At 44.1% G+C, this 18,747-nt stretch overlaps 1 protein-coding gene across 1 annotated transcript in view; it reads right to left on the minus strand.

Annotated features, from left to right (window-relative positions):
* Window positions 1-291: 291 nt before the first annotated feature.
* Window positions 292-18,747, minus strand: part of LOC143702894 (uncharacterized) — a 30,442-nt gene continuing 11,986 nt past the window's right edge. Inside the window, exons 12-18 of the mRNA XM_077196826.1 lie at window positions 18,697-18,733; window positions 18,510-18,610; window positions 3,971-4,098; window positions 3,569-3,834; window positions 2,778-2,868; window positions 2,413-2,696; window positions 292-2,246 (exon numbers count right to left, since the gene is read on the minus strand). Coding sequence (XP_077052941.1) covers window positions 2,104-2,246; window positions 2,413-2,696; window positions 2,778-2,868; window positions 3,569-3,834; window positions 3,971-4,098; window positions 18,510-18,610; window positions 18,697-18,733 — 1,050 coding nt within the window. The 3' untranslated portion in view covers window positions 292-2,103. The remainder of the gene's footprint in view (window positions 2,247-2,412; window positions 2,697-2,777; window positions 2,869-3,568; window positions 3,835-3,970; window positions 4,099-18,509; window positions 18,611-18,696; window positions 18,734-18,747) is intronic.

An 18,747-nucleotide genomic window follows, 5' to 3' on the forward strand; every position in this document is an offset into this window, starting at 1 on the left:
AAGAAAAAGCTCACTGAATTAATGTTAATAAAATGCATTATTTTTTCATCCCTTTTTACCAAATATAACAATGTAATTTAAGCTGACTGCAATCATTACGCACATGACTGACAGTCTTCTGTTATAAAGCAAGGCAGGCCTGAGACAAATAGAAAGACAACTTTGGTGTATAAAGAAAATTACTTGATACAAAAATAAAACTTTTACAAATATAAAACTGGTAAATAAAACATAAATATAAAATAAATAAACAATAGGACAAAGGCAATAGAAAAGATATACATCATTAAATAAACTACAGCCTAGGTTTATTTAACATGTAGTAAGTACAGAAATGGAATAATCAAATGTAAAAAAAATAAGACACAGTTTAATCTTCACAGTTTGGAATATAAATTGATTGAGTCTTCACAGTTTGGAATATAAATTGATTAATAATGAAGATACTAAAAGTGATTCAGTCAAAAGCAGTGAGTGATTTTCTCTTTACTATTATTAAATGAACAAAACGGACAGCAACAGTTTATTAACACTGAACACTTTAGGAATGCGATGCGAATCGGCAGAAGATAGAATCACGATTCATATATGAATCGATTTCCCCCCACGCCTAGTATGTGCATGGGTGTATGCGTGTGAGTTTATATATTTGTGCAGTTGTGACTGTGCACTTAATATTCAACAATATTATTGATCTGTCTGTACTGATGCTGTTGCATGAGAACTGAGCTGGACGATGACTCCACTGTTTTCTCCAGAGCTGCTGTATAGATAAATGAACTAAATTAATAATTAAAGATTTTTACAACGGAAATGAATCAACATTAAACCCTACATAAACTGGACTATGATACTATTTTCTTCTAGATCTGCTGTACAGCCAAAAACAAACTTTGTTGCATTATTGTCCTCTTATGATTGTAAAGCTGCTTTGAAACAATCTGCATTGTAAAAAAGCGCTATATAAATAAAGGTGGCTTGACTTTACATATGCGTGGGTGCATAACATGGCAGTGCTGTTGGTGGCAGACTAACAAAACTACAGATACACAAAAGATAAAATGTAGAACAGGTGGGGTCGGAAGGGCACGAGACCCAAGTGCAAAGCAAGAGCACATCTTATAGATTTAAGCGAAAGAACAAGAGAGAGAGAGAGAGAGAGAAGGGGTGGGTAATGGTGGTGTGATTATAAGTTTATGATCATGGCAGTTATTGACGCAAGAATGGGAGGAAATGTCCTTATCACGATATTATTGTCCATCTATGTATAATTTGTCCACTGCAATGGTTGCTTTTTTTCCTTCATTTATCATCTGTTTTCAGATTGGGAAAATATGTTTTTAATGTTCAAGAATGTCCTTTGGGTATTGCTCGTTGAGTCTGTAGTTTGTGTCTTTGAGATGTCTACCTTGCCTTTGAAACAGCTCTTTGTGTTTATAGTGTTCAAATTTTCCGATTATTGGTCGTGGTCGATTGCTGTTGTTTTGAGATCTAATACGGTGCACACGGAGAAAGGTGGTAATCTGCACAGTTTCGGCTGGTAATTTGAGTCGTTTTATCATAAAGTCCTTGACTGATATTTCAGGGTAGTCTGGAGTTTGTTCCTGTGAAAACGAACGTTTGCAAGTCCAGAGTGCTCTCTTTCATGGCTTTGTTTTCTGTGATAATGTAGGGGAGTTGAGTTGTTGAGTGTGTGAACAGAGTGCTTAAAAAAATGATTTACTTTGGTGAGAGTGTCTGTCTGTTCTTGGCTGAATTCCAGGCAGTGCCGCAGTTCCTGGAATACCTGAGTGCAATCCTGGCGATCCAAGTCCGGAAAGTTTATTTTCAATGGAGAGCATAATGTTGCTTAGGCTACCTCTGTTCAGCATGGCGGTCTAGGTGATGTGGATTATGTTGGACCTGGGCTGGAGAGTGAATCGGATAGGGAATCTTGGAGTTTGGAGTCGGGTTACATTTACATTTTTTGGTTGTCTGGTTTGTCCCTGTTCATGGAGCAGAAAAATCTATGCATGTATATATATTGCTCATGGTGATTCAGGTTGTATTACGTTAAATTCCAGGTTTTAAACGGGAGAAAGTGCAAAAAGCACTATAATTCTGCTAATTATAAATATTTTCCACTGCATTAATTGTGGATTGAACGGTGGTTGTGGTGGAGCTTGAGCTGGAGCTTTCTGGATCATCAGAGAAATTTCCCTCAACATCGTTGTGAATGTGGTAGTAATACAGGAAGAGGAAAAACCCTGAAAAAAGAATATCAGTAGAACATATTTCAACTAATTCATAAACATTTCAGATTACATTTAAGTCATTTGTATAATTTTTAAAACGTAACCAAAAAAAAAAAGCACAACCAAATGTTTGCATAACACACAAACATCCATGTTGGACCGTGTGATTGTTTCTCACCCTGAAACGAGTTCAACACGGTGAAGATGTAATATGAGGGGATGAGCATCGGTCCATAACTGAAGAACGCCACAGCCCACGTCAGGCCGAAGAGCAGAAACAAACTCAACACCATCATGAGCTGCTTTCTGAACGTCTTTCTCTTGCCGTCAGCCGCTTTTATGTGTCGGGCTTGGACAATCTTAGTGACAATCATGATGAAGATTACAGTCGTGAAGATGAAGACTAAAGCGTAGTAGCCAATGTTCACTATGTAGTGAATTAACGGATCTGTAATCCAGCACCTATAATTAGAAGAGAAGAGACAATGTTGACATGTTAAAAGCTTCATCATTTCATGCACTTGTGACATCAGAACAACTTACATTTGTGTGTTTTTTCCAGATGTTGCGTTTATAATCACTGCTTTATATCCTCCTAATGAAACAACAGCTACGACTATTGGAGCCGGAAACGCTGAAAGCACACGGAGACAAGGGTTATTATAGGTAACTACAAAATATGAATAAAAACTAAAATAAATTAAAGCTGCAAGCAGCATTTATCGGGGTTCAACCGTTTAAGGCCTTTAAGCACATAAGCATTAAATACATTAAGTTTTATTTAGCAAGCATTTAACCAGTGACATCATAGATGGAAAACACCATTTACAGCCAATACAGGCAATTTACCATAGGAAATACAAGGTTTTCAAAGCTTTTTAACAGTTATAGTGCCACCTATGGTCCGATCTCCATAATATTTGGCATGCTTTTTAAGGATGGTATGTCACATATGCTCACCAATTTTTTTGTTAAATAGTTTTCGTATAGGATTTATATGCTGTTGACTATAGTTTGCCATGTCCGTTTTATAAATGACCCTGTTATAGCAAACCAAATGCCAAATTTAAACTTTTTTTGGATAATTATTGATCTAGAGAGTCCAGAGAATTGTCCTAGACTGGTTTGGTTCCAATTGGGCGAAAAACCTAGGACTAGTTCGCAAAAGTAGGTTTTGGACAAAATCCAAGATGGAAGAACATACTCTTTAAAGGAGCGTCTCAAGAAAAGGACAAAAACACCATAAAAGTATCATGAGAGGAGTTCATATGTCTCGTGCACAATATATTTCCTTGAGGGAACACTATTACAGGTGTTTTGTTCATATAACTCACTCCAGCCGAACACTGTGATCTTCCTCATGTAGTTTGTGATGGAGACGTTCTGTCTGATGAGCCATAAGTACATATGAAGAGCTTGAATGAAGAACCAGGTGAATGTAGTCAGCATGGAGTAATGCATGAGCAGCGCTATGAAGACACACACAGCCTTGACTTCTGTGTTGGCGACGCTCTCGTTTGACAAAAAGGATAAATTCAGGATAAACAAAGCTACAAACATGTTTATCAAGATCTTCGTGGCCTGATTTGATTTGGCTTTCCTGTTCAAAAATAAAAACAACCTGTATTTGTAACATGCATTTATGCATTTAGCAGAAGCTTTTATCCAAAAGAGGAGCAAAAGCAGCTGGTCAAAAAACTTAAAGTAACTATATGTTATATTTTAAGATACTCTACCGTAACAGGAAATGCATGAACAGAGCGACGGACAGAAAAAACATGGAGATGCCGCAGCCGATAGAAGTGATGAAGCTCAATGATTCCACATACGGCGCTGTGCTGTTTGCATTTTCACCTGGCAGAGACTGAGAGATCAGAGAAAACGTAACAGAAATAAACAGACCAGCTGGATGATAATTTTCCACATGTCATCATGTTATACTTCACAAGAAATCAAGACACACAAGCTCCAAAATGATGAAGGAATATGTGCTCAACTTTGCAACAAAAGTCTGCAATTAAAAATCAGATTTCCAAATCTGAATATGAAGTCAAACATTTCTCATCACATACTCCCAAGTTTAAACTATCTGAGCTGCTCCTTGTTCATTTTATATTTGTAGTTAGTATGACTGAGTCGACTGTTGGTAGATGTCTTAACTACAACATTTGGCTGCAATGATTGACCTCTATTCAAAGTTGTCAGATAGATAGATTGATAATACAACGAAATCTGATCATTTAAATGTACACTATGTAACTTTTGGCCCTCTAGCAGTTAAAAAAAAACTGTGTGTATTTAGTAGAATTACATTGTTTTGATTGTGCTTCGGCTTTATTCGGCTTCATCGGCTTTATCTGCTGCTCATAAAACATTCTCTACTAGGATTAAATGCCAATGTTGATTCTTGTTCCCTTTCAAAAGGGAACTCCCACTATTGGGGAACGCCTCCTCATGAACCGGTGTCTGAAACGTTACTCCAATCACGGCAATCGTATTGACCGGTGACAGCCTATGACATCACTACTAGTGTGACACAGAAGTATATAAGGGACACCTACAGAACATGTCATCCTCTTTTCGTCTTCAGACGACTGTTTTGTTTGTACGCCTCAGCCTGAAACTTCAAAAGGTAATCATGGCTTGTGAAAAATGCTTCAGGAAGTGTGTGCATTCGTGTCCAAGATATTTGAGAACTGATGACACACACAACTTGTGCGTTTACTGTTTGGGTGAAGAGAGCGCACAATCAGTTCTTGAGGGAGAGAACTGAAATCAGTTCTCGAGGGAAGAGGGACAGGCATCTGTGCCAGTCGGTTCTTGTCCCGCTCACGCTGAGGCAGAGCGGAGAATGAAAACATGGGTGTGGCAAGGGGGGCGTGGTCCAGCAGGTGCTGCAGCGCGAGAGAGAGGTAGGAAATGAGCGGCTCGTAAGTGGGTCAAGTGCAAATGATGAACACCTGTGTTTGATTGCTGTGATTGGTGTGGAGAGAAAGGATAAAGAGGATCCATGGAGAGTGTTTGAGAGAGAGAGACCTGGGAACTCGTGCACACGGACGGAGAGGAGACAATGAGAACTACTGATTTGAGTGATTTTATTTTATGCTGTATTGAGATACGGTGAAGGCGCTGTGTGTGCAAGCTTTTGTTTCATTGAGAAAAGAGTTGAATAAATACCACGAGTTCCCGAACTGCCGACCCCATCTTTTCTTCCTTCCACCCCCCCATCTTGTTAACCGTACCACAATGGGGTTCTGGAGCTCGCCAAGGAGTTTGATATCTGTTTTCCACCAAAAAAGAACTGGTTCGGAACTGGTGCTGGTTCAAAGTTGGTTCGGAGTTGGTTCAACTTGCGAACTTTCTCAGAACCTGTTTGTTTTTCCACTGACTAGAGCGCCCAGTGAAAGATGTTGTTACGTCACTGTGTACGTCGCCATACGTCTTAGCTAGAAACGCTTGCAAGTACAACATTACTTAGGGATTATCTCTAACTCGTGTACCAAGAAGGCTTTAAAAACAATTGAAATATGTAAGTCTTTTAATCTTTTCCTTTGATATGTAATCTTTTCTGATTAGTTATGTACCCCTGTCTTGTCTTTTTTTCTTTCCGTTTATTTGTTCTATATTGTGACTGTTTTCTTATTTGCTTACACAATGTTTTCAATAAAAAAATAAAATAAAAAGAAAGCTAGAAACGCTTGCGTTAACTTCAAGCATAACAATTACAATGGTGGACTACATCGTGTTTCTGCAAATGTTTCTTCTGGCTTTACGGTCAGAAAAGATGTTTAGAACACATCTAAACCCGCCCCTGACGTAAGCATGACGTGGTAAAAGAATGGTTCTCTGGTTCTAGTCGAGCAAAGAGTTGGTGCCACTTTGGAACCAGTTTTCCTGGCTGAGAACCGGTTCTTTGGCTGTCGAAACACAAAGACCTGGTTCGTGAGTAGGCACCGGCTCCGAACCGGCTCTTAAAATGCTTTGGTGGAAAAGGGGTATGAGAGAGGTGTTAAAGGGATAGTTCACCCAAAAATTTAAATTCTGTCAGTAATTACTCACCATCATGTTGTTCCAACCCCGTTAAACTGTTGTTCATCTTCGGAATACAAATTAAGATATTTTTGATAAGATTTGAGAGCTGGATCCCTCCTCCATACGCTTCTAAGGGATTGATACTTGCCGGCCTCGAAAAGTTATTAAAGACATCGTTAAAATAGTCCAAGTGACTACAGTGGCTCAATCTTAAGTTTATCAAGCGACGAGAATACTTTTTGTGCGCAAAAATAACAACTTTATTTCAACTATTAATTTCCTTCTCTGTGGGCCTCGAGTGAGTTCACTAGTGTAACAGCGAAGCGCTTCTGTGTTGTACATCACACGTAGGCTCACTATTGGCCGACGCTTGTCATGTGTGTGATGAACTATTTTAACAATGTCTTTAATAACTTTTCGGGTCCGGCAAGTTTCGATCCCTTAGAAGCCTATGGAGGAGTGATCCAGCTCTAAGATTTAATCAAAAATATCTTAATTTGTGTTCCGAAGATGAACGAAAATCTTACGGGGTTGGAACAACATGATGGTGAGTAATTACTGACATAATTTTCATTTTTGGGTGAACTAACCTTTTAATCTCTCATGCCCCTCGGAGGCTCGCGAGTTTGAGCTTCCGAATGAGGATGTGTTGTCATCCTCTGATCCGGCAGCAAGTGCTCTGCTGGACAGCCCAAGAGAAAAGCAGACGACTGATGAGGGTGAAGAGGATGTACAACTCGAACCCTCACATCCACCCTGTCCCACATATGTTGAGTTGTGAGTGTTATGAAACGCGCTTCAGCTGATGTTGGAGAGGCCGCTCGTGGCAGACTTGATGTCAAAACTCTGGAATAGTCTCCCATTTCATGTGAGGTCAGCTCCATCAATTGCCACTTTTGAGTCTTATTTAAAAACGTATTTATTCTCTTTAGCTTATTAATAAGTTATGTTTGTTTTCTTGTATGATTTTCATGTTATTATTTTTGTAAAGCACTTTGGGGCAACGTCTGTTGTTTGAAAAGGTGCTATATAAATAAAGTCGCTTCCTTTCTTGATAAACGGTTTCTTTCCGGCCATAATGCTGCAGCTCCAATGAGACTTCCATTCCTGCCCGATCTACACAATGAGATCAAAAAGGCATGGAAAAACCTGTATTCAGCGCGCATCCATCGCCATCAGCGAGTGAACTATGCTGATGTTGAGGGGATAAAAATGACATGGAAGACACGCTTAAATGGGGCGGGTCAGGCTGGTGCTGCCTTGAATACCAGGCTGATCTGCTAAAAGATTTGGACCATGGTCAGGGTCTTGACGCAGTGGACGAGGCCGAGGGTCGCGAGAGAGCGGCGCGCTGATGAGCACTGATGTGTTGTGTTGTGTTGTGTTGTGTTTGTTATATGTGACAGCAGTCGTCCATGAATGGCTGCTGTCTTTTACTTTCATTTGGTATTTGTTTTATTTTATTATTAAAGTCTTTGAATGTTCGCCGGTTCCCGCCTCCTCCTTCCCATAAAATCAAACCTCGTTACACAGATTTAGCTCTCCAGGCCACCAAGCAGACAGCCTCCACGATCAGAAACTCGATGGCAGCGATGGTGGCCACGGAGAGGCATCTGGTTGAACTTGGCTGACATTGGGAAGAAAGAAAAAGCCTTTCTTCTCGATGCACTAGTGTCACCTTCTGAACTTTTCGGCACCTACGTCGAGGTGCTGGTGGGAAAGTTCAGAGAGACTCATCGCTCGACTGCATTTAAATCTTGAATCCCGTAGGGAATACTGTCACAGCCTGTATGTGACCAGAAGGGGAAGTGATTGGCAGTTCATTGAAAGTGACATTTTCGGATGTTTTTGTCCCAGCCATAATTGGCATGCACTCCCCTCAGCATAGTGCGAGTTCTCTTTCGAAAGGGAACGTCTCAGGTTACGAATATAACTTATGTTCCCTGAGAAAAGGGAACGAGACACTGCGTCTTTGGCCATGCCTCGGGGATGTCTGCTAAACTGTCTCTTCGGATGATAAGAGGATGACATGTTCTCTTTTGTTTCCCCTTATATACTTCCGGGTTGCACTGGTAGAGATGTCATAGGCTGTTGCCGGTCAATATGATTGCCGTGATTTGATAAGCGTTTCAGACACCGGTTCACACGGTTTGGCGTTCCCCAATAGCATCATCGACGAAGTGCGAGTTCCCTGTTCTCAGGGAACATATTTTACAGTTGTATCCTGAAGCGCGTTATTACGAGCCCTGTCGCTTTCTCTTTTCTCCAGGAGACTCTCCTCTGTTCAGCATTTGTTTAAAATGTGTGATTCTCCGGAGGTTGGAGATTTAGTGGCTCCATGTCAATCTTTCTTGCTCGCTGTGACAACTAACCCCTGACCTCTCTCACCAGACAAGTGTCAGAGCAACACTTCCAACTCTCACATTTGTTGATTAAGGTAGAATTATTGTAATGATTTATTGATGAGGTTTAGTTTGCTTTCCGCTGCTTATTAATGTTTCCATGTATTTATTAATTTATTTTTTATTACTTAAAAAAAAATCATATTTATAATTTTATTTAGTTTCATTTGTATGTTTTCCCTCTTGTTTGTTACATGAATTTTGTTGCGTCTTCTCTATCTTTTTCATAAGAGTACAATTATTTTACTCTTAAAATAGTTCCTATTTTCATAAAATGGAACTAGAATTGCCTGTGACAGACTGTTACATTGTCTTTTGTAACTGAGTGAGCTGTTACTCTGTGTTAAATCCTGTAGTTGGACAGTCAAAAACAGTCAAATTTGTAACTGAGACAAGATGATTTCCCTTAAGACAAAAAAACAGGATTTCCTTATTGCTGGGATGAGTGATGTGCGTGTATATATCACAAGCTTCAAATCTGAATGATTTTTTGAAATGTTTCCTGCTGTTTGCGCTTACATTTACATTTTTATTACATTTACATTTACATGCTTAATAACCATTCTCCTGCATTGGTTCTTTATTTGTTTTAAACAGCAAACTAAATATTCATCCACTGGTATACAATTACCCTGGCCATAATTTGAAGACAATGAGCTTATGAACCGTTGTGCCATGCTGCTTATATTTATCGCAGAGTAAAAATGGCCAAACCCAGTCGTCTGTGGATGAGAATCTCGAAACAAGGACTGGTGGTAATTGTCCTGCACCGCTTCACAGACGCTGACTGAAAGGAGAATTATAGAATGACTGACGGGACGCTCATTTATATCACACGCATGCGCAGTCCTTTCAGTATTTACTCGATTGGATTAGAAAAGGAATAAACCACCCCTTTCGATCCAATCGAAATTTAATTCACACCGAGCCCAGTCGGATTGATTAAGGTGTTTACATGAAGGCTTTTCAGTCCAATTCATACTTTGCACGTGACGTCACAAGTGCTGGCTGGCGGGCAAGAACGTCGTTCCCTTTCGAGAGGTCTCTCCTATTGCGTAAGTAGCTTACGCTATGGGAAAACTCCTTTTCTCGAGAATATTGAAGTCTTTATGTAAAACGCATTGCAGCTGCACAGCTGACAGCAATGAACGAAGGCAGCTCGGTCATTGGCTGTGCTGCGGCAACTTGCTCGAACCAATGACGGGGCGACTCTGAATGCGCGACCAATGAGCGCGCTTCGCGCCCGCGCGCGTCAGAGCCCGCCAAGATGGGCGTGGCCAAGAGCTATATATTGGGCGCCCCGTCATGAGAGTTCTTTAGATTTAATCTCCTTCAGCGAACACCTTCTTCGCTGGATCCTCCGGATTATTGAAGCTTCGCCGTCGAAAAGCATACCAGCGGGATTTGCTACGAGGACGTCGGCACCTTCAGCCGCCTTCTAACGCGATCCTACTGAGCCATCCGGCGTACTGCTCACGCAAGTATTTACATCTGTTCGCTCTGCGACACTTGTAAAAGAGCAAATTTTCCAAGGCGTTGTTTCAAATGCCTTCCTGCGCGTCGTGCAGAGACCTTCTCCCGGACGGGGATCGTCACATCATCTGCGCTCGCTGCCTGGGCCGGGACCACGCAGAAGCTGCTTTGACCAAGGGCGGATGCCCCGAATGTGACGACCTGGGTCTCTCCGCACTGCGGGCTCGCCTCGCCGCTTTCGCCGTGAGCGAGCCCATCGCCGCCATCCCTCTGTTCGAGCCGCGCACTAAGAAAAAGCGCCGCTCACAGAGGCTTCCTGAACCTGAGCTCAGTGACGTCACGCCGAGCCAGTCTCCGCGTGCTTCACCGCCGCTCTTGCCTTCCCCACCGCCGGTTCAGTTCACCCAGCCGGACCCACACCCCTCTAGTAGAGCGGTGGGCCTTGTGACTTTCGGCGCGTCCGAGGACGACGGGGGAATGGATGACAGCTTGTCAATCGACGCTGCATCGGACGACTGGCCGGGCTCCACTCTCGACCCCGCCCCGTCGACGCTAGCTAGCGCGAGCGGGGGCTCCACCATGGATAGCGAGATTATCCGCGTTCTCTCTAAGGCCGTGGAAGACCTCGGGCTCGATTGGTCTTCTCCCGAAGAACCAACCCGGAGCCGACTGGATGAGTGGTTTCTGCAGGGGCGCCAGCAGGCCCCTCGGCAAAGGCCTTCTCCCTTCTTCCCGGAAGTTCACGACGAACTCACCAAGTCGTGGAAAGCCCCCCACTCTGCGCGCCTTAAGCCTTCTTTTTCTTCCTCGCTCTCCTCTGTGGACGGCGCGAAGGAAAGAGGCTACGAGGGAACACCGCCCCTCGAGGAGGCCGTGGCCAATCATCTCTGCCCGCCCTCCACCACCGGATGGAAAGCCAAAGCTTCCCACCCCTCGAAGCCCTGCCGCACTACTTCAGCTCTCGCCGGTCGCGCCTACACCGCCGCCGGCCAAGCTGCATCAGCGCTTCACTCTATGGCGGTACTTCAAGTGTTCCAAGCCAAGCTTCTCCGCTCTATGGACGAGTCTGGCCCCGAACCCGAAGCCTTTAAGGACCTACGCAGCGCGACTGACATAGCCCTGCGAGCCACGAAGGCCACCGCCCAGTCTATCGGCCGTGCCATGGCTAATTTGACTGTTCTCGAGCGCCATCTGTGGTTGACTCTGACTGAGATGAAGGACGCGGATAAGGCGCCATTTCTCGACGCGCCTATCTCCACCAGCGGGCTGTTTGGACCGGGGGTTAAGGGTTTCGCCGAACGCTTCACTGAGCCCCAGAATGCTTCACAAGCTATGCGGCATTTCCTGCCCAAGCGCTCCAGCTCATCGCAGAGCAGACAGAGGCCGCCGCAGCCGCAGCGGGCTAGAACAGCCCCCACCGCCTCTCAGCCCGCGCCTCAGGCTGACGCTCGACGCCGCTCGCGCTCTCACAACCGCAAGCCGCCTTCTGAGCGACGGGGTCCTCGGCCCAAGATTGTGCTGAACCCCGAGCCTCGAAAGCCGTCCTAGCCACAAGAATGAAAAGAGAGAGTGCGTGTCTCGCAAAAGCCGGACCACTCTCTCTGCAAAAGCTCAAGCATTACCCAGTCCCCTTACAGGCGGCTGGATATGTTCATACAGCAGTCAATGGGCCAGTCACAGAGCTCGCTCACCTGCAAACAAACGCCGTTTTTACGGCGACGCACAGAAAACACAAAAAGAGTCTTTTTCTGCCTGTGTCACTAAGGGTTCACATGTCCACAAAGTGTGCATTCCCAGATACTGTCAAAACAGTGCCAAATTCATTCCCAGCTCAAGCTGCGCACCCCATGAATGTAGATCACGTGCCTACGGTCATGTACGCACCACTACACACAAGCACTGTTCACACAGTTATAAATTCATCCCCAGTAAAAGCGGGAAACATTATAAAAGTGACGCGTGTGCCTACCACTGTTTATGCACCCCCACTTATAAACACTGTCCTTACAGTGTCAAACACAACCCCAGCCCAGGCTGCGAGTTTTACAGACACAGCGCGCGCTGCTGTAATCACACACGCGCCCATTCACTCAGCTGCTCAGCGCGCGCCCGCGCCTCTGAGAGCTATGAGCTCAGGCGATTCGCTGGCCGGGTCCCTGCGTCACAGCGGCCCGCCCCTAGCCTGTATTCAGCCCATATCTGTACACACAGCGGCATGGGAAAATATTCCAGATATGCCGAAATGGGTATTGAATATAGTAAAGCACGGATACTCGCTCCAGTTCGCTCGCAGACCACCACGTTTTACGACTGTGGTCGAGACGAAAGTGAGAAAAGAGTGCTCACATGTTCTACGCACCGAGGTGCGCAAACTAATAGAAAAGGGCGCTGTGGAAACTGTTCCCCCCTCTCTGAGCGAGGCAGGTTTTTACAGCCGCTATTTTCTCGTCCCGAAAAAGGATGGCGGTCTCCGCCCCATCCTAGATCTCAGACACCTGAACAAAGCACTAATGATTCGCTCGTTCAGAATGTTAACAACCAAGCATATCCTCGCGCAAGTACGCCCAGGAGATTGGTTTCTCTCAGTGGATCTGAAAGATGCTTACTTTCACATTCCAATAGCGCCTCATCACAGGCCGTTTCTGAGATTCGCTTTCGAGGGACAGTCGTACCAGTACACAGTACTTCCGTTCGGCCTGTCCCTGGCTCCCCGTACATTCACGAAATGTATGGATGCAGCACTTTCCCCCCTAAGGCGAAGGGGAGTGCGAATACTGAATTATCTCGACGATTGGCTGATTCTAGCACAATCAGAGAGTCAGTTAATAACACACAGATCTTGGATTATCAGCCATTTAGAATGCCTGGGTCTAAGAATCAATTTTGCAAAAAGCATACTATCTCCCAGCCAGAGGATTTCTTTCCTGGGAATAGTTCTAGACTCGATGCAAATGACAGCGCGTCTCTCATCAGAGCGCGCGCTCACCATCCGGCGCCTTGCAACATCATTCAGGGCGGGCGCGCTCGCCCCCGTCAAGCGGTTTCAGAGGATGCTCGGTCTCATGGCCTCAGCATCGGCCGTACTCCAGCTAGGATTGTTGCATATGCGCCCTCTCCAACGCTGGCTCAAGAGCCGCGTCCCTACTCACGCGTGGCGTTCGGGCCACCTTTTAATCAGAGCGAACCACGGCTGTATAAAAGCCCTGACGCACTGGAAAGCCGCCGACTGGTACCAGTCAGGCGTGAGTCTGGGTGTGAACACAAGGAGAAAGATGATAACGACAGATGCCTCCAAAATAGGTTGGGGGGCCCTTTACGAGGGCAGGCCTGTCTCCGGCTTTTGGTCAAACCCGGAGAAGCGCCTACACATAAACTGTCTGGAAATGAAAGCGGTCGCTTTGGCTCTCAGAGCCCTGCTCCCACAGCTGAGAAACGAACACGTCTTGGTCCGAACGGACAACATGACGGTAGTATCGTACATAAATCGCCAGGGTGGACTCAGGTCGAGCTCCATGCATTCAATGGCCAGGAGACTCATTTTATGGTCCCAGCACAACTTGCGCTCGCTGAGAGCAGCGCATGTGCCAGGTGCCCTGAACCAGGGGGCGGACATGCTATCCAGAGACAAAATTCTCCCAGGAGAATGGGCTCTCAACCCGCTGACGATTCACTGGTTATGGAAAACCTTTGGCAAAGCGGAGATCGACCTCTTCGCCTCCAAGGAGAACGCGCACTGCCCTCTTTTCTTCACGAAAAGCATGGATGCGCTCGCCCAGAGCTGGCCGAGCCGTCCCTTATATGCCTTTCCCCCGATCGCGATGCTACCGCAGGTCATCAGTCGGGTCAGAGAGGAGAAAAACGCAGTGCTGCTGATAGCCCCACTCTGGAAGAACCAAACATGGTTTCCAGATCTGATGCAAATGCAATCTGCACCACGGCCGATTCCACTGAGGCCAGACCTCCTCAGTCAGGCCAACGGGATGATATTTCATCCCCGCCCCGATCTGTGGGCCCTTCATGCATGGCCCCTCAACGGGTTCCCAGGAACCTCACGAGCGGAGCACTAAAAACCATCGCTGAGGCGCGGGCGCCCTCCACGAGACGCTTATATGCCCAGAAATGGAAAGTGTTCAGTGTCTGGTGTAATGCCAAGGGCCTGAATCCTGAAACATGCGAGATTACGAACGTACTCGCTTTTCTACAAGGGCTTCTGGAGGCGGGCCGCGCCCCCTCCACGCTCAAAGTATATGTGGCGGCCATCACAGCATCACACGACCCTGTAATGGAACGTCCATTGGGAAGAAACGACCTAATTATTCGTTTCCTAAGGGGCACTAGGAGGATGAACCCTTCACGCCCCCCCTCAGTGCCGATCTGGGACCTAGCTACTGTCCTAGACGCTCTTAAAGGGCCTCCGTTCGAACCACTCCGAACCGTGCACCTTAAACAGCTCTCGCTCAAGACTGCGCTCTTGCTGGCACTCGCCTCGGTCAAGAGAGTGGGCGACCTGCACGCGCTTTCGACAAGCGCTGCCTGCCTAGAATTCGGACCTAACGACTGCAGGGTCGTCCTTAGGCCGAAACATGGGTATATTCCTAAAGTGCTCACCACTCCCTTCAGAGCACAGGTTATCTCCCTAACTGCGCTATCGTCCCCAGCAGACGAACACGACGCTAATCTACTCTGCCCCGTTAGGGCTCTCAGAGTGTATTTGGAGCGTTCTGCCCTATTCAGACAGACAGAACAACTGTTTGTATGCTTTGGCGGCCGTACGAAAGGTTCCGCCGTTTCAAAGCAGAGAATCTCTCACTGGATAGTTGAAGCTATAGCGCTGGCTTATGAAGCTAAGGGACTTCAATGCCCCTGGGGAGTCAAAGCACACTCCACCAGGAGTGTGGCTTCTTCCTGGGCATGGTCGAGCGGGATACCGATCGAGGATATTTGTGCGGCGGCAGGCTGGGCCTCACCGTCCACATTTATCAGGTTCTACAACCTACAGGTCCCGACACTGCATTCCAATGTACTATCAGCATGATGCTAGTTGAACTACGAGTTCGTATCTAGATTATGTATGTGCTTGTGTCACACTGAGCGCCTTCTAGCCGCTCTGTATTCTTTCCCACATATAAAGCTCGCCTCTGCCGGCTATTTGGATGATAACTTTGCTTTTTTAGCTCAGGCACCTGCCTCTGGCTATCATAAGGCGAAGTTCAGCACGCACAGCGTTTTGCATGGTGTTCCCATAGCGTAAGCTACTTACGCAATAGGAGAGACCTCTCGAAAGGGAACGACTCGGTTACTAACGTAACCTCGGTTCCCTGAGAGGAGGGAACGAGTATTGCGTAAGCTGCCGTGCTTGTGCTTGGTTAGTTCACTTCAGTCGTTTTAACTCTTCGGGGTCGCCGATCACGCCGGCGTGATCAAGTTACATGACCAGTTTAAGACGTCGAAGCATAAAAACAAAGTCACGTTGAGCGCTGCCGTCCACTTCTGTCGAAAGTGCTGGCTTGAAATTCTATTTTACTTTTTGTTTTGTGTTGATAGACCAAGTAAAAACGGAGATATGATCATTTAAACTTTATATAAAAAAATACTGACGCGTTCGTAAAAGAACGCAAGATGGGATGCGACAGGCGTTGCATTTATTCTAATAACTTTGTCGGTTTTTGTCATAAAACAAAACGGAGCAAAATGTGTGAATCTGCTGACTCTGCTCTTCAGGCTGCACATTTTAGGGAATGGAGGAGGAGCCAACTGAGCTAAGACGCAAAATTGAAAGGCAGAGGATTTACGGAGTTGACAAAGAGAGACATATATACGTTATATATAGAGAGAGAGAATTTTGCTAGTTTTTGGAAGAGTTTGAGTAGATTTTGAGAGTAGTTTAGGAGTAGTGTAGATAGTTTAGGTAGTTTAGGAGTAGTTTAGGTAGTTTAGGAGTAGATTTAGATAAACTGTTTTGAGGAGAGGCACAGATAAAAAATAAAAAACACCTGATATTTGTTGTAAATAGTTGTATGTATAATTTGATTTGTGTTCATTTTACCTTTTGTATGGTATATTTGCACTATTGAGGAACCCCTCTTACTCAAGGAATGAAATCCCTGTAATGTAGCTATCTGTGTAATTGTACATGAAGTGTTTTGTAGAGTTTCTAAGCAAAAAAGAAAAGAAAAAACGCCTATTGCCACACCTGCTTTTTGCTGCATTTAGTTTAATTTTATCTCAATTTTACATTTTTTTTATGTTGTTTTTGCACTATTTGCGAACCCTCATACTCTGGGAATGCAAGGCCTTAAATATAGCTCTCTGAATAATTGTGTGCACAACATTTTTTTAAAAAGTGGCTGAGCTAATAAGAAAGAAAAAAAGCCTATGGCTACACCCGCTTTTTTTTTGTAAATCATATTTTTTTTGTATATAGGTTGATTATATCTGAATTGTACCTGTATATGTTGACATTTACAACTTGTGTTTACATTTTAAACCTTTTAAAATGCTTCATTGAGCATGTTTGTGTTTTTTGTAGTAGAAAAGCTATAATTTTTCTATTCGGATTTTGGGTTTTTTGTGTGATTTTGGGTCCAGTATGTTGATAGAGTACATCAAAGTGAAAAACTAATTGTCTGATCATATAGGTGATGTTGTGCTGAAAAAAATTATACCAAACATTGGTATGGTAAACATTTGTTTGTTGCAAAATTTAAAAAAAATAAAAGTACTCAAAAACGTCCAAAATAGCCCAAGACTCCGAAGGGTTAACCTAAAGAACTCTCATGACGGGGCGCCCAATATATAGCACTTGGCCACACCCATCTTGGCGGGCTCTGACGCGCGCGGGCGCGAAGCGCGCTCATTGGTCGCGCATTCAGAGTCGCCCCGTCATTGGTTCGAGCAAGTTGCCGCAGCACAGCCAATGACCGAGCTGCCTTCGTTCATTGCTGTCAGCTGTGCAGCTGCAATGCGTTTTACATAAAGACTTCAATATTCTCGAGAAAAGGAGTTTTCCCATAGCGTAAGCTACTTACGCAATACTCGTTCCCTCCTCTCAGGGAACCGAGGTTACGTTAGTAACCGAGTCGTTCTCTAGCAAGGAAACCCAGTAAACTAATCAAGGATCTTGCCAGGACGTCGCAGGTTTTAATATACAAAAGTTGGTGTTTTGAGGTGTAAACGACAGCAAATAGTTGTTGTGCGATTGGATGCACTATTATTCAGCATAATCGGGTTAAGACCGTGAACGTAAACGCCCATTCCCTAAAGTGAAAGTAGAAACGGACCGAGCTTTCAGCATCTGTCGCTGCATTAACGCCGCGATCTCTCAGAGACGATGATGGATATAACGGTATAGCGACTATCTTAATTTACTGGCTTAATATTTCTCTTGTGGACCTACATCAATGACAGTAAAAAATTAGAAGAACATTTCTTTTTAAACAAGTTTTTGAAGCTGCTTTTTATTTTCACAGATGGCAGAGTTGTGCTGTTCGTGAACTAAAGACTGCTATTTTGTTTCCATAGCACATTAACAAAACGTTTAATGACACTAATAACACTAAAAACAATACAATAACTAAATATTAATAATATCACTAAAATTATATAGGGAACGTTTCGTTAATATTTAGTAATTGTATTGTTTTTAGTGTTATTAGTGTCATTAAACGTTTTGTTAATGTGCTATAGAAACAAAATAGCCTCACTATATAATTGATTGTAGGCTAGCGTTTGTTGCCCGCCAGGTATCCATGGAAGTCACGTGACTGCAAAGTATGAATTGAGCCGTCAATCCAATTGGATTATTTCAATGTAAATGTAGCAAGTGTCATGGACGTAAAGGCAGATCAAGTTTAAATATATTTTTTAGTCTATATTTCCATCTTGTAATGCCGCTGTTTTGGGTATTTTTTAAATATAAATGATTTGTATTGGAGCAGGCACTTTGAGTTTTTTAATGGGTTATGCTATAGCCCTAAATGTTTTTAATGAAATATCTGTATTGACATATCACCACATTATTTACCGCCATACGAGCCACAAATTAAAGCTTGGTAAGCCGCAGGAGGTAGAAGTAACACTGCTCTATAATGTTCTCCTGAAGGTTTTTGTACAGTATCATGTTTTTTTATTTTTTTATTTAAATAAAGTAGGTGGTATAATTGGAAGAATGTTATTATTCTTGAAACATTTTTGGACTGAACTTCTTGTCAATATATAAGATTTTCCTGGGAGATAGAGACTTTAAATTTTAAATGCATTTGTTAAGTTTCTTTAGTGATCTTGTACAAGTTCACTATAGCATATATACATGGACTAAAAGAAATCGATTTCATGGGGTCTTTAAATGAAACTCTGAGAAGCTTCTCACCATCAGCACTGCAAAGAACGTCAGATGTGAACACGAGCACTTTATGGTGTCATTGTCGATTTTTACTGTCTCACAGCCGGACGTCGTCCATGTTAGATTTCCTTCAAAGAAAAGAGAGCGGCAAATTAAATTGATTATATGAAATTACTTGATTGGAACTGATCAATAAACCCATAAGGGAATTTACCTTTGCCATCCCAAGAACTGCAGGATGCATTACCGACCTGTAAGAACATGT

Source organism: Siphateles boraxobius, unplaced genomic scaffold, assembly GCF_051911475.1.
Source record: "Siphateles boraxobius isolate OS27281-9 unplaced genomic scaffold, OSU_SipBor_1 36, whole genome shotgun sequence".
In the NCBI taxonomy this organism is placed as follows: Eukaryota; Metazoa; Chordata; class Actinopteri; order Cypriniformes; family Leuciscidae; genus Siphateles; species Siphateles boraxobius.